The sequence below is a fragment of the Malurus melanocephalus genome, unplaced genomic scaffold, assembly GCF_030028575.1.
Source record: "Malurus melanocephalus ecotype Western Australia unplaced genomic scaffold, MMel_1.1 scaffold_3, whole genome shotgun sequence".
Lineage (NCBI taxonomy): Eukaryota > Metazoa > Chordata > Aves > Passeriformes > Maluridae > Malurus > Malurus melanocephalus.
Genome location: NW_026623235.1, coordinates 4,294,915 through 4,316,945, shown reverse-complemented (window position 1 = coordinate 4,316,945; position 22,031 = coordinate 4,294,915). Strand labels below are relative to the sequence as shown.

At 40.7% G+C, this 22,031-nt stretch overlaps 1 protein-coding gene across 1 annotated transcript in view; it reads right to left on the bottom strand.

The window, feature by feature from the left end:
• Nucleotides 1-536: 536 nt before the first annotated feature.
• Nucleotides 537-22,031, bottom strand: part of DEPTOR (DEP domain containing MTOR interacting protein) — a 77,589-nt gene continuing 56,094 nt past the window's right edge. The window contains exon 10 of the mRNA XM_057368011.1: nucleotides 537-4,209. Coding sequence (XP_057223994.1) covers nucleotides 4,081-4,209 — 129 coding nt within the window. The 3' untranslated portion in view covers nucleotides 537-4,080. The remainder of the gene's footprint in view (nucleotides 4,210-22,031) is intronic.

Genomic DNA, 22,031 nt, shown 5'->3' with positions numbered 1-22,031 from the left:
GTAACACATATAAGTGAAAAATACAAGTCTCATAACTCACCAGATAAAGACATTTAAAAAGGGTGATTTATGAAAATCTTTTAACAACAATTTTATTTTTAAAGGTCCTCTCACTTTGTTTGAAGACTRGTGTGGTCTAACTGTACTTATATATGTGACATACACATGCTTTTTCACTTACATAAGTAGTCTAGTTTCAATTATACACGGGGCAGAAAATACTCATAATTGCAACAATTGATTTCTCAGTCTGTCTTGCATTAGGCAAACACTTTTGCAAAAAACATTGTTTCAGATTCTCCTGTCTCTAAAATTAGAATACTTATCTAGAAAAAATAACATTAAAAATTAGTATTTAATTCACAGTATTATCTGAAATTATTAGAGCATTACTTTGTAATTTGATCATTCTCTCTCCACCCATATGGAAAAGGAAACCTCCATGCATCATTGCTGACAGTGCAGAAGAAGAAAGATGTGCGTTTCTCCTTCATTCAAATCCTCAGACTACTCTCTCTTGTACAGAGACTGTCCTAAGGTCCAGAGGCACAACAAATGTGCCCAAATTCAGATCTCTTGTTATTCTCCAACTTCGCTGGGGCAGTTTTCCCTTACCAGACCATGATAAGGGAACAATCTGACCATTAAACCAATAATTCTGGGACAGCATTTGACACATCCCCAGCATTCTTTAGTCATTCATGAGAGTATAAGCAGAAAATGAAGAAAAAAAATGAAGAAACATACTTTGAGAAACAGTCCTACTACATGACCTTTTCATTCCAAACCTCTTCCTGAATGTAATCTCATAGACAGAAGGTGTAACAGGCCACATCCACTAGTATTTCAGATACTGCTATAACACCACCAATGTCTTTTTAAGTCTGAAAGTTTTATYTTCAGCTTCTATGCAGACCTAAAAAGCAATTAAGTTCTGATACACCTGAAGTGGATTATTGCATCATTGTGTGAAGGAAATGCCTTCTATGGGATTAGCAGTGGAATCAGTTGTGTTCAATACTATACATATGGTATTTGATCTTGAAAAGGATAATGAAAATAATGTACCTTGTAGGAAATACAACAGAAAAAAAAACCCCACACTGATTTAATGCTCCAATTAGCTTAACTGCTACTTGAATTTAATTAAATATTACATTGCTTGAAGATGTCCATAAATGATTTGCAAATGTACATGTACAGAGGAATGGCACTAAGTTGAGTGATTAAGGCTTAAAGATTTATTAGAGGATCTCACAAGATCTGTAGTAACCAAAAACGTGATCACAGAAGACAGTAAGTCTTACAAAAATTTCTTTTTAGTGAAGCGATTACTGCTGATGCTGGGGTTTGTTTTTAATTTCTGATTTCTTGCTTCACTCCACACTGTGATATTCATCCATCTCTTGAAATGCCTCACTTCTGTGAATAATCTTACATTTCCCCTGGCACTTTGCAGGAAGCAAGGTGCTCTGTTATATTCAAAATTCTGTGCCCTCTGAACTGCACGAGAGTTTGACACGGGCTCCTGTGGAATGTCTCRGAGCATATGCAGCACTATCTGCAGACAAACTGCAATTTAATTGGAAATGATACATTTCATAGCTTAATTTTTACTCTGCATSCCTTTTTCCAAAACGCAAAATTTCATTGCAGAGACAATTTGAATACCTTTGTCACACCAAAGAGGGAAAGAATTAATTAAATCCCAGATTGTCAGTCAAATTGAGAACACAATATGGAAATCCCTGTTAAACAGAAGGCAAGCAGCAGTGCTCAGATYGTGATAGAGACGAATGTATCTTGTGAATCAAGATGCCATCTCCAATCTGTAACATAATGAAATGCACAGCTCTCTCCCTCCCCCCATTCCCACTCTTTTTGCTCTAGTCTGAAGTGCACTCTGTAATGCATTATTAAGCCAAATTCTGACCCAGTTTCTTAATTATCTGTAAGCTACAGAGAACTTGTAGCAGAATATTAACTAAGGCAAGAGATGTAATACAGAAGAATCCATGATGGCATTAGAGAGAATCATTAGCATTTTGCTAAGAAAATCCTTCACATTGTAATATTTAACTTAGTCTGTATCTGCCTTAACATGCACAATTTGTATTTTAAAGGGGCCCAAGCCACCAAAACAACCCGGGGAGGGGGGGAAGAAATGGAAAAGAAAATAAAAAATATAAATTAAATCGAAATATTTGGAGAAGCATTCCTGCTTTCACAAACCAAAACACTTACAGCATACTGAAATAACAAGATTGTTTTCAAGTGTTAGGAGTGGATACCATGGACAGTTATTACAACCTCATCTAACATTATGTGCCCAACTATTTATTTTACATTAACTGTAAAATGTAACCTGCTATGGATTATACATGTGTACCAAAATTTTGGGGAGTACAAGTGGGATTTAGAAATGTCATAGCAGACAACAGTTTGAACAAACCCAGCAAACACTCTTGTGCCTGAGTTATTATTACTGGTTAATACCAAGTTAGCAGCTGCAGTTTTACACCTCCCTGCACTGCTGCRTATTAGTGGAGTTTCAGAGGTTTTCTTGGTGAAAATACAACCACACACATACAAAACCASAAACAAAGAACACAAGGACTTCTTCCTGCAAAGCTGCAGGCATATGTGAGTTTTCAGATTTGCTGAATCTTTGAGGTAAAAGTGTTTGAGTGAGTGAAAAAACATACTGAAAGAGAAATTTATTTAGTGAGAACAATTTTAATACAAAACRTATTCCAGAATTATTTGAGGAAAAAATACTTTCCCCACCCTGTAACTGAACGATTTGTGGCATGTGCATATAGAAAGTCAAGCTTTAATTGTAAAATTTAGACAGCAGAGAAAGTCTGCAAAATATATTCATAATTTTGTGGAGCAGAACATATTTATTCAGTTCAAAGCTCAAAGAAAACCCATGCAGTCCCCTTACTATCAAGTTGAAGAGTCACCTAACTGCAGAATATGGAACTTTTATACATGTTTTTTTAAAGTATTTCTTTCATGAATTCATCAGTGAAGAAATCCTATTGTTTGAGAAACATAAGAGTGAGTTAAATACAATGTTTTATTTTTAATAGTGTCAAATGCAGCTCATGTGGGAAGTTGGTTCTTTGCAAAACATCAGATGATTGGAAAGTGCTAATAAGCTTAATGTACATTCAAGTACATTGCTTCAATTTGAAGTGTACTTTCGCTACTGGAGCATCTGGATGTATCATTCCTTATGCTAAGGCTGTGAATTTCCCACTGCAACTTGCCAAATATTCTTCTAGGAATTAAGGTGTCCAAAAAATTCTCCAAAGAGATGAATAGCAAGATTGAAGCACCTTTCTTTTACAGATATGGAAAAAACCTCAAAACCAATATTTTATACTCAAGCACCTAAACCAGTGCACAGGCATTGAAACCAAAAGACCAATTTTCAAAAGCAGATTTTATAAAAGTACCACACGTTTTTCCATCTTCTTTGTAGACTAACCCATGTACTCAGTCAGGCCCAAACATTCATACAGGAATATCCTCTACTGAGCACAGACACCTTTTCTCATGCATTTGCAGTTCGTGCTTGACTGTGATCAAGCCAGGATTTAATCAGCTGGCCCCMAGCCCAAGCAGAAAGCAACTGCGACTGCATGTGCTCCAGGGACAAAGCTGGACACCAGGACAATGTTTATCAATGTCAATACGTCATGCAAACCATCTGTGAYATCCTGACCCCACAGTGTTTGGCTCTTTCAGCTCCTGAAGTGCTTTGTTCCAGTGGYGGACTGTGAGGAAATGGCCTCTGAGGCTGGAACCCATTCTGACCAGTGCAGCCATGGCTGGACACATCACCTAAAGCCTTCATCTTGTCTCTGTCAGGCAAAGAGAAGTCCGTAGTGAAAATATGCTGGTGTCTGTTGTTCACATCTTAGCATAATCACCAGTGCTATTATTGTTAAATGAAAGAGAGCCCCCTCCCCCAAAAGCAGAATCATCTCTTTAGACGCTGCCTTGTGTCATGCCACTCCATGGTTGTTATTTCTCTCACAAAAATGTCCACTAAGAGGTTTTTTTGCCTTCTCAGGCCTCCATTTCTTCCATCACTTCCATCACAATTGTTCGAGGGCCGGTCAGGATGAGGTTGCTCACTGTCCTGTAATCCACATGCAGAACATTGAGGCCATTGACAGACACCACGAACTGGCAAACCTGAGGAGAAAGCAAGCAGCAGAGCAAGTTATGCATTAGACTTTGTTTTGTTAGGTTAATTACACAGATGCACTGATCAACTGCAGGACAGGCAAAACCTCCAGAATTCACACAATCTCACTTGGTACTCTTAAAAGCCCCCAGGTTTCTTAGAATTAATCTGGCAARTTRATTKTCCTTTTTTTTYTTTAACATCAACTATCAAATMAGTGGAATYCARCTTTCAAATATTTAGAACTTTGATGTCCTACATAATTTTTTTTTCTTATAACAATGGTATTTTTTCTTGTAAYCACGATATTTTATGGTGTCAAAGGTGCTTTGCAAACAATACAGGACATGAAGCTCTGSGATCTGCAAACAATACAGGACATCAGCTGTTGGAGCAAGATGATCAGAAGGATGGAGCACTTCTCCTGCAAGGAACAGCTAAGGGAATTAGGTTTGTTCAGCCTGGAAAAGAAAAGGTTTCTGGGTGACCTTATTGTGGCCTTCCAGTACCCAAAAGGAGCTTACAAAAAGGATGGAGAGGCACTATTTTCACAGGGGCCTTGAGTGACAGGCCAAGGGGGGAAGGGAAAGGCTTCAAACTAGAAKAGAGTTGGCTTSGATTAGATATTAGGAAKAAATTCTTTACTGTGAGGGTGGTGAAGCACTGGCACAGGTTGCTCAGACAAGCTATGGATGCCCCATCCCTGGCACTGTTTAAGGCCAGGTTGGACTGAGCTTTGAGCAATCTGGTCTAGTGAAACGTGTCCCTGTCCACAGCAGGGGGGTTGGAACTGGATAGTCTTTAAGGTCTCTTCCAACACAAACCATTCTATGGTTCTATGAAGACAGCTCTGGCTATTGCAGTGTGTTATCCTTAATTTGTCTTAAACACTTTCTTAGCAATCATTTTAGTCAGCTCTTGGTAATCACATAATCACAGCAAAAATGTTTATCATGTTTCAGGCTCAGGGCTAGGTCTGGATGATGACCTCACCACATTTAGTGCCAAAACCTCCACTGGTATAACATGAACCCAGCAGATCCAAATTTTAAGAAATAGTATCATGGAAGATGAGGTCAGTACTAGGACAGATTAAAATGTCACTGACATGTGACTKGTTTTAATTTCCTTCAGCAAGTATGGCTCATTAATTCATTTCAAATATTTTAGTATTTTGTTCACATGCAGTAAAACCTGTAACAAATGTAAACAATGGATGTTTTATATGATCATAGGCCATTTTCAAGCAAAATAGCCTTGATAGAGATATTCTAACCAACCCCATAGCTTATCTTAAAACATCTAACCATGGAAAAAGTCACAACAACATTGTAAAAAACTGCAGGAAAAGAAAGATAATACTGATTCCCCAAAGACATTAARCCTTCTCTGTATCTAATCATAAAATTACAGTGTCTGGTAAAAGGGTCAAAAAAATGTGTGTAGTGTCTAGATCTATATTTTTAATGATAAAAATATGGTGCCTAAGRGAACAATAATATCATCCTGATGTTTCAGTGGAAACAATACATTCACTGGAAGGTTGTCTTACCAGAAGTCACCTTGAGTCTGTAAGAAAGAAGCTATGAAACAAGTATCACCAGAAATGTTCATGCTTTATTTTTTATGGACAGGCTGGATCAGTGGGRTGAGGACAGTTCTATGAGGTTCAACAGGGCCAAGTGCTGGGTCCTRCACTTGGGTCACAACAACCCCAGGCAGTGCTACAGGATGGGGACAGAGTGGCTGCCTTTGTCAGAGGAATGCTGCCCTTGGAAAACGGCCTGGGGGTGCTGTTTGACAGTGACTGAACGTGAGCCACTGTGTGCCCAGATGGCCAATGGCATCCTGGCCTATGTCAGGAATTGTGGTCAGCAAGACCAGGCAGGGGTTGTCTCCCTGTACTCGGCACTGATGAGGACACWCCTCAAATCCTGTGTCCAGTTCTGGGCCCCTCACTACAAGAAGGACACTGAGGGGCTGGAGTGAGTCCAGAGAAGGGGAATGGAGCTGGGGAAGGGTCTGGAGTCAGAAGAGGAGCAGCTGAGACAGCTGGGGTGCTTAGCCTGGAGAAAAGGAGGCTCAGGAGAGACCTCATCATTCTCTACAATTCCCTGAAAGGAGGCTGTCACCAGGTGAGGATCAGTCTCTTCTCCCAGGTAACAAGGGACAGGAAAAAGGAAATGGCCTCAAGACCCACCAGGGGTGGGTTATTGCCATGGTCTCGTTGATACAATGGTGTTCAGACATAGCGTGGACTTGATCTCAGAGAACCTTTCCAACCTATTTGATTCTGTGACATGAGGAAAAGTCTCTTCACTGAACAGGTGGTCAGACATTGGAACAGGCTGCCCAGGRAAGTGACAGAACCACCATCCTTGCAAGTGTTTAAAGCCCATGTGGCTGTGACACCTGGGAACACACTTWAGTGGTGAACATGGCAGTGTCACATTAATGGATGGACTTGATGCTGTTGGACCAACCAGTYTTTTCAGCATTAACAATTCTATGAGTCCATGATTTTTCACTTTCCTTATTTAGGCAGGAGCACAAGAAATGGGTGCAGAGGTGGGAAGCAGCTCTGGTGTCCTCCAATGCTAGCTCTAGCAGATTTTCTCACATGCCAAGTCATTTAACTCTTGTGCACCAACTACCTTCCCTCTCAAGAAAAATGTGCAGTGACTCTCAATTCATATTTGTGCAAAATGGACAGAACRTAGCTATCAATTTAAGAAAAATTACAGAGGAAACAAAGCCAATCCAAAAATATAACATTTCACAAAAAATGTCAGTGATGACTTTAATCTCTGCTCCTTAGAGCCTCTGCATAGGAAGAGTGGCAGCAGCAGCTCCTCAAGGGAGGGTACACTTCTGCACCTTACCCCTTACCCTCAGAACCCCTCTGCAGAGMTGAAGATCCTGGAAGTAGCCTAACTCATAGGCTAAATGATCACCAAAGTATGGCAAGCAGTGATAGCACTGAGTAAATTCTCATGACAGTAATCTTTCCTATATATGAMTATTTCAGCTGCAAGTAGCAGTGGCAAAATGGTTCTGTTTTTGCATGCAAACAAAGCCTTCTACATTTTAAGGATTTCTGTTGAAAAGGTAACCCATCATTCTCTGTGGTGTGCCTCAATCAGTATTTAACTGACATGTCGATTTAGTTTAAAATGCAGATTATTGCAGTATCTCTAGGTCTCAGCTTCCAGTGGTATTTCCTAATACCTTCTATGGCTTTCCAAGACTGTATCAAGTTTTACTGAATTATAGCTCTGGCTCTAAAATAATATTTGGGTTGATTTAAAACAGACTTGCAGAAAGAACATTGTCTCTTATGTCTTCATGCAGTTTCTGGAAGTTGAATAGCTGATATTCAACTGCTGCATATTCTCAGACACCTTGAGTTACTGGAATCCCAGAATTACTGGAATCCCAATGCATGGGACATTTGTTTGGCCAGGCTCACATATGCAAGTGTGCAGTGGATAAATCTGCCTGCTGGATCATGTCAGGGGCAGTCAGARGCCTTTGGGGAAAGGCCCTGGCACAGGAACAGACATTCCAGACCAGCCAGTCACCCAAGCCAAGCCTGCAAAGGTGTAAATGCAGAAAGTATAGGCACAACAGCAGTGACAGCAACCTGGATGCCAAAGAGTGCATTTCTTGTGGAAGACAAGAGCTGACACGTCTGCAATCTCAATATATTTGTTTTATCACATGCCTTTGGCGATCCTATTAACCAGCAATGCRTACAGGCTGAGAACAGTCACGTTGTGACATCCTTTGCACTGCATCCAAATGCCTTATTGCTTTATCATTCCCCATGGAGAGGGTTAGATGCAAGAAATCCACCCAAGCCAGATGAAAAGAGAAATGCAGAGAGGACAGTGCATAGAAGAGTGCATGAAAAAGAAAAACTGCATGAAAAGACCCATGAGAAACAGGGAAGGGTAATAAATAGCCAACCACCTGGGGGTAGAAAGCTTTCTCCATAGTAACTGCTTGACCAGTGCCCCTGAGGGCTGAGTCTCTGCAAATTCCAGACCTGACTCCCTTGGGGATGAAGAAATATGGAGCCCTTTGCTATATCCTCCAGTCCTGGTAATGGGAAGAGGTTTGCACAGTCCTGAGCCCTTCGTTATGCTGGGTGCCCTCACAGTTTTCTTCTCCCCACCCTGATTTCTCATTCAGCACTGCATCCAACAAGGGGAATGAAATGCAGCGCTGTTTGTGCATTTTGGTAATCATTAACCCTGTCCCAAAAATGCTCACATCATGCACTGCTCTACTGAAGTTAGAAAACAAACAAAAGCACCCACAAACCAGCCCTGACTGAATGTATCAACCCACATATTGCTATCTCAGGAATTTTCTTAAGGAGACTGGTATACAAAAACACAATGATTTAAGGTTRCATTTATAAAAACACATTTCAAAAAGCTGTAAATGCTTGGCTCACAGCTGCAGCTGTTAAGGGCTTTGTAACTACAAACATGTAAAGTATTTCTGTTGGTTTCCACACATCAGTAACTATAATAGATGATAAACTACAGTTAAAAGAGCCTCAAAGAACCTTTTATTGCTCATTTCCTCATTGCTCTCCAAGGAGCCTGACAAGAGATAACCATCCCTTTTTATCCCTTAGACTTCAAGAAATGACACAGCCCAGCATAAATTCCAACCATTTTGTTGGTCAGGATGTGGTGATCTAAAAACCACAGAACTAATAATAGTTAAATAAATCAACACTGAAATGAAAAAAACCTCCCTTAATTGATTTCAAATATGTAAGTATTACAGCAATAAATATTTATTGTGTAGTATTTCAATTTCCCGCCATGGCAAACAGCAGCTTATGGAAGCAGGGATAGCAGGAAAGGCACCTCTGTCTTTTGTGGGTTTTCCATGGCACATACAGAAGGTTTAACCAAATCCACGTGTCTCCATAACAAGATATAAACTTCAAGCTTGGGCTTACATTTGAAGAGAAAGGATCTGAGACCCTGTCATTTAAGGAAGTTAGTTTAGCAAAGGTTTGTTGGGACATTTGTCATCAGACTGAGGAGGTGAGAATAATTAGTTACCGTTAACATTTATTGGCCAAAATCAGGAYTGTGCTGTACTTGGAACTGCACAACCCTTCCTCCCTCTCACTGGTAATTGCTCTTTCCTCCACAGCAGCCTTTGGCTGCCTGCCCCTCCTCATTCCTGCCAAGCTGCCCTGCAGATGAACATCCACACCCCTTGATTTTCCTGTGGGAGAACTGCCCGCTGGCCACACCAAAACCCCTCCCTGGCAGGGAGTGCCGGCACCAGGGCTGGACAGCTGAGCTGGGGCTGATCAGGAGCTGAGATGAGGGTGACTGTGGGATCCTTCTGAGGGATGTCAGAGATCGGCTGCAGGCATGGGTGTCGAATTGCACAACTACCTGAGAGCCAATTATTAAACAAAAACATTGCATACCTGTCAGTAATTCTTTGTTAGTTCTGCCTCARGATGACCTTAATATTTATAAATGCTACAGGAATGCTCTTAGAGGATAGGCAGCTAGCCTAGATCCTTGGATATTCCAATGCTGTTTGCACAGTAGGCTTTAGTTACCTCTCCCTGTGGAGCCAGGCCTTGCTTGCTGGAGTTTTTTGAATTTAATGTAGTAAAAAATCCTTTAAAAATGTTCTTTGTTTGTCTAGGCACACTTTTAAGAAGGATGCTGTGAAAGATTATGAAGAGCTGGAAATTCCTACTGCAGACTTCAACTTAAGTGATTATTGCTTTTTGAGACAGCCCCAAAAAGGTATTTAAATTCACAGATGTAGTGAGTCCAACTGTTCATCACTGGTACATAGCAAGCAACAGCCACRCACAGTCAACAGATAATACATCTCAAAACAGCAGGATAAGACCATGATTGCATGGCCACCTTAATTTGACAYGAATTTTTTAAAAACCACCCAGATGAAGAGGAACACAACTGCCACATGGCAGCATGGCTGGGGATGGCAGGAGGACTGCATAAAGAGATATTGAAAACATGGCCAGCAATTAATTTGCACTGAAGGTGTGAGTGTTACTGTASATGTGGCAAGTGCATGAAGGGAAATATTAAAAAATGTGGAGAGAGTGATGCACCATCTTTCACTCCGGATCAGCCAGGATTTCACTCYTGGACTCTGTGTGGATCTTATACAGATTTCTAGCAGCTGACAGCTCAAACCAGGCCCAYGTTCTGTTGCAAAGCACATCCCTTTGAGACCAAGTAGTTCAGAAATATTGCACAGAAATAATCCATTGTTGGGAAAGCTGGGTCTGAAACAGGGCTGGCTCAGTCATCCACCATGAGACAGACTGGATTTAACCCTTTGCACTGATCTGATTTGTGTCCACAGTGATTTGCATACACCGGCATACTTTGGGACATGCTTCCCTGACTACTATTTCTTATCATCTGCTGTGAAGCAAAAATCACACAGATAATTTTTACTTTAAGACAAACCATTCCCAAAATGCATGAAGAAATGCACCATTTTCTTTTTTATCTCCTTTTAAAAAAACCTTATTAGCATCAAGTAAAAATTAAGAATTAAGGCAAATGCAGGAGTTACTTTCAACCTTGTAAAGTTCTTCAGCAATTTTTCTAAGAACTAAAATAAAAGCTTCTAACTTCTTTCAGAACTGTCTAAAGAAAAGTGCATTTTGACTATTTCACAGAGTAAAACTCATACCAGAATTGGCAATATAACTATTTCARAAAGAAAACTATATCCCAATGTCAATAGTTTTGCTTTTCTTCTTGCTAATGAAAATGAAAATTARATCCATTACAGAGACAGCCTGCTTATATTTCTGTAATACAGATACTCTCAATAATTATAAATAAATGCTTTTTTTATGTCCTACTAATCCAGCAGGGACAAGGATCAGCTGGGACGTTTGAGTAGCTCAAACATAATTGTTTCATTATGGTATTCTGAAATTCACTGTGATCTTCTAGAGGATAGTCCTCCACATGTGGTTAGCAAATCTGTTTTCCATGTTCATGGGAGACCCACAAGATCCTGATTTCTATTAAATATCACCCCATGCAGTTAGAACCCTTCCTTGTGGGCACCCATGAAATCAGGGCTGAAGAGTTAACATTTTGCAATTGTCAGTGACCTGGAGATGTCATCAGCAGGATACATAAACAAATCGAACTTTTCACACTTTATACTTTTAAAAGCTCTGGGCCGGCTCTAAAATTGAAAACATACTGTGGTATGGCCACAGCTCTCACTTGGAAAGGTTACTAAACTCCTGAAACTGAGAAGGAAAAAGCAAAAAAAAAAAAAAAAAAGGAAAAGACAGCCTTTACCATTGCTTGTTTCAAGAGTTGATACATCTGCTTTGGCTTTTCTTATCTTGCTGACAGATTTCAGCAAAATTTGGGCAAGGCTTAGGTGCTTCTAGAACATAACATCTGAAAAACAGCTTTCCAGCTTTCTGCAAGGAGGAAGGGGACATCTAAGTTTCCAACGTTTTAAAGGAAGAGGTATCTTTCCAATGGGATCCTTTCCCCCTTGCACGCCCCTGGCTCCTCTGCAGATGCTGAGAACCATTCCTCCCACTTCTGCCTCCCAAGCACCACTGCCCTCCAAGCAAACAGATGGAAACCAAGGTRTCATTCTTTTAAAATCTAATTTAAATATGAAATGTGTAGGAGTTGAGAAATGAGTGAAAGTRAACACTCCCATTTAAGGCTATTATTTTGTCACAGAGGAACAAAAAATTACACTGTTTGTACTTTTCACTGCTGTTACCAAGTAGAAAGGAGCTATTTACAAGTGGATAACCACACAGGTTTGCCTTGCCAGTTGTTAGATCTCCTGCATAAATCCTCCCAGCTAATTACCACATCATCACCTTCTACCTCACACACCACATCATGGGGTTTGTACATAAAACCCTTAGTGACAACATCAAAGAATGAGGTTTCTCTCTCCCTAGGGTGTCAAAAAGTAATTTTACTTTTAAAAGAAATGACAAAAAAAAAGTTTGCTTATTAAAAGCTGGATCAGTAACCTGATTTGGGACCACACAACTGTTTTTGCCCATAGAAAGGGATACCTTCAGCCTGAATTGCCCGAGTCTGTGAACCCAGATATCAAAGCCTTTTCAAAGAGGAGGAAGGYTTGTAACAGGACTTGGTGTCTGCAGTCCCAAGAGGTGCTCCTGTCCCTTTGTGTTGGCTCTGGGAGCAGCGTGCCAAAGCCAGGCACCGCTCCCTTTTCATCCTTTTCATCCTGTGCCAGCAAAAATAAATAAAWGAAAGGACTTGTCTCCAGGCAAAGTAAGTTCCTTGATGTGCCTGCCATAGATGGAGGAAGGAGGCAATAGATACATATCTGGTTGGAGGCAAAGGGAAAGAAGCAGATGAAAAGGAGGTGAAGATAGGATCAACCTTCCTGGCAGMAGCTTACACTCAGATCAGTAAACTGTAGCTTAACTTTCCAGATAACTTCAAGTCCCAGTGAAATCAATGGCACAATGGATGTTATGGTACCAAGAACCAAGAGCAGAGGAATTTGAGGTGGAGGAGAGAGGGCACAGAGCTCAGCTTCCTTTACACACACAACCTGCGTTTAAGCTGATACAGGGTTTCTTCTCGTTTAATAGGTCACCCATAGCCATAAAGCAAAGGAATCCCCATGCTCAGCAAAGAGCTCAGGGTATGGAGATGCTGAATGTGCTGCCACAGAGGAGCTTAAGACCCAAGACTAACCTTCTACATAAAAGCAAACACAGGCAGCACTGAAATATTTGCTCCCACACTGCTAAGCTTTACATTGTCACAATGGAATGAGGAAAAGAGATGAAAATCAGAGGTCCTAAAAGCTATGTTTCCAGTTAGATTTTTATCTTTGGTGCTGTTTTTTTTTTTGTTTTTTTTTTAAAGAATTCATGCAATCTTGATAGGATTAGTAAAGTAAAGCTGGAACCTCACAATTCACAACCAACTGCATGTTGCCGGAAGGTTAAAAAATCATACCATGGCCTTTCCTACATAACTGAGGTTACTGGATGGAACAGAATAAATTGCAGATGTGTGTTCAGTTCTGYAAATATCTCTAGCAAAACTGTAATTGGCTGTAGAGTGGGTGGTGTGGGAGTAGGCAAGCATCCAGGCTTTGCATTAACAAAATTTTGTCTCCTGAGGGATATGTTTCTTGTTCAATCTTTCCACCAGTGTGAGGCTGGCCCACTGTTCCATCTGTACCCATCAGAAACTGGGTGTCAGCAGAGCCCAGTACAACTGACAGCAGAAACTGAACTCCATTTACAGAATTACAAGTATAAGTACATAATTCTTGGTCTGTGACTGCAGAATGATATGGATGGTTTGCCTGAGCAAGGCTGCATTGCATATTTTCATTACATACACATTACATASTTCTGTTTTTAAAAAAGAGGCTGAATTTTGTATAGTATTCCAAACAAATTGGTCTCCAAAAGAAAAAAAATTATCGGAAATTAAACAACATAATCTATAAACTACATAATTTAAAAAAATTAAAATGCATCTAATAAAGTAATATCTATTTTATAACATAATACAGTATGYCACATAATATGAAAAGTCATAGGTTCTCAAGGGCCTCATCAGTAGCTCAGATAGTCTCTCCCTCCCTCCCTTCCCACCGATGGGAATGTATGGGAATGCAAGTCCTTTTTTTTCACTAGGAAGAGAATGAAACYWTTGCTGTACAACTCCACAAACAGAMTGGACAAATTAGAGGAGGARAAGAGCTGACCTAAGAGCCCATGAGAACAACTCTTGCTTTGGAGTCGGAGTCTTTTGGGCTGCACGAGTCTCAGCTCTGCAAGAGGTGGAGTTTGGCTGACAGAGCGACTGARTGGTCAGGCAAACGCCAACACAGAGAACAGGAATTACTCATGAAGGTAAATTAACGCTATCTGAACATATCTGGAGAGTAATAACATAAGAACCTAATACCCTGAAACACAAACCATCCATAAATATGGAATAGGGGAATATAGGTCACTGCTTTCCATGGCCCTAATTGGGAATTGGTGTGTAAAATCACTGACTTAATGTGAGTCCCAGTGAGAAATACCCACAGGTAAAGCTGGGCCAGGCTGGGCCACATCAGGAAAGCAAACCAGTGACTGCATGTCGAACTTCATAAGCATTTTTACTGTATAGTGCAATTTGATACCTACCACAGAACAGCTCTGAAAATGTTAAATAACTCGAATGGCTAAAGATGGCTCTGGGTAAAATGCTGCATCAGTGTCAGAAGAACACGGAGTCTAAGCTTAGAAATAATGTCTTTTTATGCTTGGGTTGACCTTTTGGTGTCTTTATTTTTTTTTTCTGATATATCTATAACTAAATTATGTTTGCTAAAACAAAACCACGCATAATGAGTAAAGAACTTTAAAACCGTATATCAGTTAACTTACACAATTATGCTAAACTGTAGCTCATTTAAGTCCCTTATTGGTTAAAAACAGTCACTAAGGGAGAACAAGGGAGTTACAGGGGCAGACAGACTCATGCAGGGCACCCTCAGCACCCTCTGGTATCCAGCGTGTCATGAGCAGGAACAGTCTGCGCCATTTGAGACAAACAGCTGCTCTATGTTTGCACAGACAAAAGTTCAATTGTTTTTCCATGTGTTTGGCTAGCTAGACAGAGCCTTGGCTTTAATGCAACATGTTTCCCGAATCATTGGCTTATACCATGAAAGGAAGCCACTTTGTGTCTTGAGCAGCAACAAGAAAAGAGACGAAGAAGTGCAGGCAAGAGTCTGTAGAGCAGCARCTGGGGAGCAGCAGCATCCTTGAAATGCTCAGGGCAGAGAGCTGAGATAGCCATGAACTTGGAAAACCACAGCATCTGAGGAACTCTCTAAGGCTTTGAGTGAAATGAGTATTGCAGCTCAACTGAATAATACAAAAAGTTTTTCATCCTCAGTTGAGAGCAAAAGTAGTTCAAAATGACAGCATTTTGCTGCACTGACTTCTAATTGTGTCTTTTTTACAGACACTGAGGATAATCTTTTTCAGATTTCAGGCATTGTGCAGATCAATTTTTCAGATGGCAGTACTCTCTCCAGAGAGCCTGGGCTACCTGGGAGTGATGTGCAACAGCCTCCGACAGCTCGAGCACGGGTGAGATCCCAGCTGTTCTGTCAGGCACCAGATCTCACCATTCAATGGGCTAAAGACCACACAGGAATTTGGAAGTTGTATCAAAACACAAGCACAGCCCTGTTTTACAGTGCAGCTGAAATCAGTGCTGCTGTCTCTCCTTTTGAATGGTTACAGCTGTAAGACTCCAGAAAAAAATCAAGAAAATACTTTCATAAATGCAGGGTGATCAGATATCTGGGTTATCCTACCATAAAACACCAGTCAAAAAGAATTTTTAAAGCTATCATTTATTAAAATAATGTGACTAAATTTAGAAAGTCCACTTATCTCCAAATATGAAGTTGCTGAAACRTTTTTTTCTTTTTGCTATTGATGAGAAGGAGCAATGTACAGACACAAGTGTAGAGTGTCACTTGTTGCCCAACAATATTTTAGGTGAGTGCCCTGCAAACAAGTTCAATTCAGTCAACTACACTGCTGTRAGTACAAAAAGAAAGAGCTCTGAGATATTTTGAAACTTTCTTGTACTCATAAGGTTTCAGTTGTTGTAAAGAGAAAAAAAAGGGATTTTATTGCCCAGTAAAACTCTCTATTAAAAGAGTCTTTAGGAAAAATCACACAGAGGCATTGGAAACCGACCTGCTCTGCAGGTCAAAATTTGYGTCTGGGATAAGCAAGATAAAAGGATAAGCACCTTGATAAATTGTGTCCTCTAAATTTGGCAGGGTGGGGGTGGGAAGATGTTAAAGGCAAAATTTAGACTCAAAAAGTTGAACTCACTATTTTTAAATTTCACTGGGAATTCCCACTGTCTCAATTCCTTTCTCTACAGTGAGTAACATGGATCCTGTTGTTCAAAACCAGGACTGACAATCATAAAAAGCATTTTTCTCTGTGTTCTTTTGTGTGTGCAGTTTGCAGTTCACATCCTGCTGGCGTGACATTTGCGTCAGCGTTCCCAACTGCATGGGAGGGGGTCTTTCCCCTTACACCTCAGCGGGTGACTTTGCACAAGCCAAGTTTTGATTTCTTTATCATAGAACACTTCCAGAKAGTCACAGCAAACACCTGGTCTCTAGTGCAATATAAAGGTGGTTGACTCTTTTAGCCAATTTTTTGTYCACTGGCCCGGAAGAAAAGGAGTTCATGATCCACTGAAGCAAGCACAGTCCCAGACCCAACTACCCAGTGGTGAGCACACTCTCTAAGGATTGCCCACAATGGTAGGTTCACTTAACCTTCCAAAACAACTTCAGAAGTTCTGAAGYCTCAGAAGAGATGTCTTCAAAATAAACTCATCCTTACACAATTCTGTGGACAAAGAAGCAAGGCAAACCAAGGAAACAAGTAGGAAAAAATGGAAGCCACCAAAAAAAGGAAAAAAAACAAAAAGGAATGTAGGGTGAAATTCTGACATGTCAGAAGGTAACAGGAGCTTTATCCTGGCTTTAAAAGAAGTAAAATTTCACACTTCAGAGTCTAATGATTTATTAGTGGAAAATGGAGCAAAACAGGAGAATTTTGGTAAAAATCAGCAGAGTCTGGAATATGGTAGCATTGAAAATATGAAATGTCTGTCTGCAGAGTAGTTACAACCTGGACAGGGGTGACAGGGTGGCATGTCACAAAGGAAGTATCTGGAGTTAATAAAAACACAAATTTCAGGAAGAGGAGACGGATGGCTTAGAAAGAGGAGAGCTGTAGAAACTGATGTTTGAAACTCAGGGGATGTAATATTGCTACATGGGAGCCACTGGGTCCAGTCTGCAAATTCTCTGCTCTGAGACTGGAAAACCTGGACCTTATGCTGTGAACCACAGCCCCCAYAAGGAAACAAAGAAACTTTAGCAAACTTCATCTGTAAGGTGCCAAAACAGATCTACTCATGAAATGTTTTGATTATGTTTGAGAATATGTCAGATTTTCTGGCATTTTCCATCTCTCTTTAAACCCGAACTACTTTACAAGAATGCCTATGCATTCTGATGGGAACAGTCAGCATTACACAGAGAGTTTGTGTAAAAGAGGAGAATCCAAATCCAAACTGTGATTTCCTTGTGGCCACCATGGGGCAGGTTCACCAGCAGCCCAGTTGTCTCTCAGAGTCTCCTGACACAGAGTTTTGACAATGACAGGGCTTCCAACACAGAGGAGGAATAAAATGGACACAGTAGCTGGTGCAGTGAAAGGGCTGGATTTCCGATCCTGAGCTGGGACTCCCAATGCTGGGGAAAAAAATCGTGATTTCAACGGACCTAAAGACACTGTGCTAATGCAAAGGATGACCACGGACATAAAGAGTCAGTTGTTGCACTTGTAGTGGCCAGTAATGAAWGCAAAGGAGTAATTTGCCAAACCTTGTCTCCTTTTGGCAACTAAACAAAATTCTGGCAATGACACACAATGCAGCTCTCAAAAGCATGTTTTTCTTCAGTTAGTGACGTCTCTGCTTTGGTGAGAGGACTGAATTCACAAAACTCTCAGACAAGGGGAGATGGGGCAATGCAATTATCTACCCAATATTTACAGAACCATATTATTGTGATAATTTTCATGGCATTAATCCCATTATACTTAGAGTATCATGGTTTTAGRGTAGGTCCAACCTATTTATAAGTGGTAACAAGATTCAATCTAAAAATYTGGGAATTACTCATTGAGTTTAATTAAATACACACATGGGAATTGGAAACTTTGGGACAGTTACAGAGGCTGCAACACAGCTCACAAGGAAAACTCTTGAGCAAATGATGACCACAGACCAAACAGAGAAGGCAGACACAGAGCAAGAACAACACCCAGGCACAGATTCATTCACTGATCGGGAATGCACAGTGACTGCTCTACACGTTGAACAGTTGTCAAGAACACAATAACTCATTTTTTCATGCTGACAGCAGCACTAGTTTTTTCACATTTACAAATAKTTGATCTCTTCCACCTTCTGTTGAATCATTACACTACTGATTAACACAACCTTATTCATTTTTCCTTTAGAGTCTTTTAGAAAGATTTCTATGAAACATTAAATAAATAGTAATAAAAAAAACCATCCACACTGTTCACCAAACTGTTCAACATTATGTYCACCATTGCTATGCTTTCACTGTGTCCTAATGTCCTGGTTATGACCTAGGGAGGAATAACACCTGGCACCAATACAGGCCAGGGGCCAACCTTGTGGGAAGCAGCTCAGCAGAAAAGGACTTGGGGGTCCTGGTGGACAACAAACTGTCCATGAGCCAGAGCAGTGCCCATGTGGCCAAGGTGGCCAGTGGTATCCTGGGGCGCATTAAGAACACTGCCAGCAGGTCAAGGGAGGTGATCCTGCCCCTCTACTCTGCCCTGGTGAGGCACATCTGGAGAGCTGTGTGTGGTTTTGGGCTCCTCAGTACAAGAGAGACATCACAAAATGGAACGGGTCCAGCGGAGGGTTACTGAGTCAGTCRAGGGTCCAGAGAATCCCTCTTACAATGAAAGATGGAGGGAGCTGRGCCTTTTAAGCCTCAAGAAGAGATGACTGAGAGRGAACCTCGTTAACRTCTRTAAATATCTAAAGGGTRCCAAGAGGATGGGCCAGACTCTGCTTGGTGGTGCCCAGCAAGAGCACAAGAGGCAATGTGCAGAGAACAAAGCACGGGAAGCTCCACTTGAACATGAGGAAGAACTTCACTGTGCAGGTGACCATGCACTGGAACAGACTGACCAGGGAGGCTGTGGAATCCCCTCTCTGGGGATATTCCAGAACTKTTGGGGCACAGCCCTGTGCARTGTGCTCTGAGATGACTGTGMCTGAGCAGGGAGGTTGGATCAGAYRATTCCCTGTGAACCCTTCCAACTTAGGCCATCCTGTGATTTTGTAATGTAACAACCGCTCTTCTCAGCACGATGTTCAAAGCTAATGCTACCCTACTCAGCTCACTCTCCAATCTCTGTGATGGACAGATAGTAGCACATAAAATCTGAGGACTCGATTAGCACTACATAAAGTGAAAGACAAAGTTAAAACATCTTTGTATTTTCTCTGGTTTTTAAAAACCAAGTTGATTTCATTGTAAAACATAAAATCTGATTTTTTTTTTAAATTAGATTTTTCTAAAGTTATAGAAGCTTGAATACATTTCTGTGGAACTTTATACTATAGTTTATAATTAAATGGTATCAGAAAATGAAGCACTTACAGAGACATGTTTGAAACTTATATRTACATTTATATTCAAGCCCTACAGCAGTGGCATTCATTGTGGGCAGTGCTATGCATGTTTAGCTCTGCTGCTTCTCTATTTATGGACAAGCTATGAAAGCAGTTTGTCAGCAACTTTTTTTGAGTGCTCACATTACCAAATACATCCATTCTCAGCTCACTGTAATGTAATTATCAAACTCGGCAGCAAGCTGATAACACTGCTAAAGGAAAATCCCAACCTGCCTCAGTGTTTTCATGCTGTAATTGAAAACAGATGGCAACTTGTGTAATTTATGCTTTTCTACAATAAGTAACATGTTGGTATAAGATAAGAATTCTAAGACTGAATTGCATCTGCTTCAACAACACCATATGCTAGTGCATAGCATAAATATTTATCCAAGTCTACTCCATCTTCTCATTTAAAGCTCAATTCCATGAAAAAATGAAAGTACCCTTCAGATACCTTCAATTAGCACTGAAGCACCTCTGGAGTGCTTTAAAAGGCTAGAGGCCCAGCATCAAACACTTCGGTACCTTCTCTTTCCTAAAATTCACAGAGAGATTTAAATGAAGGCATGTACATTGTGCCTTATTGATACAATGAAAATCCCAGCTTTCAAGCTCCCAATACCCCACCTTTAGGAGTTACAAGGAAGTTTCTCACTTACATATCCATGCTTCTCTGTTTCTCCCACTATGTTGTAAAAGACTTGGACTTGGGATACTTTTTCCTGAAGGAATTTTTTTAAAGGATTTTTAGACTGGTTTATCTTGCTTTTCAAACAGTTATGYAATCCTCACATTTGAGGTCAGGCTGGCAAGGACCATGGAATGGGTTTTGTTTTTCTCTGCAGCATGAGGTACATTCAACTTCATGAGAATCTCACAGTTCAAATTTCTTCCAGTTGCAGGAATATAAGGTATTGGCAATTCATCCACATCATATGGTTTTGGGGTGGTTTTCACCCCACTAGATACCTCTAATGTGTGCCTTTCAGTTTTCCATGTCACAAGCCTGTAATATTTTGTTATTTTGTCAGTACTTGAATTCTTTGGAATAACCAGATAGTACAGATCCTCCTTTGATTGCATAAAATTGAGCTTGATGACCTTGAYGAAGTGACATCAATCAGCTTCTTGACACAGTGGCAACCCAGTCAGACTCTGCTAGCGAAATGATTTGTGAAACTGGACCTGAAATAATCAYTTGTGAATGCAGAAGACAAATGCACAGGCAGAAAATTTAAGAAGCTGATCCCCTCCCTGTGAAAGCTTTTAGAGTTCAGGGGAGCAGAACCATGCTGAAAGGGTCCTGGCTGCACATCACAGCTCCCAAGCTGAGCTCCAAACAGAAGGGGTTGGTACCAGTGACAATAGGTGGGCCTTCAAACATCCTGCTGCTGACTGAAATGAAGAACTAGGCCAGAAAAGGCAAGAAGAATAGGCTTGAAAAGCTTGAACAATTTGTATGATTTGAGGCAATTTGTATGATTTGAGGACCTTAGGTGTAACAGCTATAAACACTAATTTGCTAAGAATCAGTTTAAGGAATCAGACATCCTTCTTTAACAGTTTGAGCGGGGATTTCTCCAGCCAGTGGGAAGAACAGATGATCAGCAAAATGAGTAATTAATTTGTCTCTCTCACAAGCTTCATACTTAGCTAAGTCTTCTTGTTCCATCATACTCTGTCACAGTTATGMCACGCTAAATAACAATGTGATACATAATTTAAGTCACTAGTTTGAAGTTAAGTTGTAACTTCTCAAAGAATATTTGCACCTTAAAAACAGAAATGAACTTACAGAATAAATCGCTGAAAAAAAAGAGAAAAAGTTTTACTGACAACAGCTGGCAATATTTAGCAGTGTCATCTGCAGAAAACCAGATTTTTCAGCCAGTCAATAATGAATATTAAAGCAACCCAGGAACTTCAGAATCCTGCTGTTCCTGTCTGCACTGCTGACGACAGCAGACAGCTACACAGAGCTGCAAATAACTCAGAAGAACGCATCGCAACACTGACTCCTTTCATAGCCTCGCGTCGCCTCCAGCTCCCACTTGTTAATGCGCTTACAGCAACCACTCTCCTCACAACACTGTCAGAAGCAACCACACTTCAGCAAACCAGGCCCAAAAATGCTTTAATAAAGCTAATTGACTAGATATTTACTGAATTATTTTCTCAGCTTCACACCTGAAACCTCAGACTGTGAGTGGTAATCCTATTTACCAGCCCCAGATGAGGTATCAAGTCCTAAAGCTTACAGCCTCTCATACATCTTCAGCAGACCATGCTRGTAGGGATTTTGTCAGAAATAAATTGTCTGAAAATGCCCCCACAAAGGATGTCACACGTAAGGAGATGGCAAGTGCTGCCACGCCGAGGTGTGCGTGTGACAGAGCCCACGTGTCCCAGCCGCCCGCGCCGTGCCTGGACACTGCCACTGCCACTGCCACTGCCACTGCCACTGCCACTGCCAC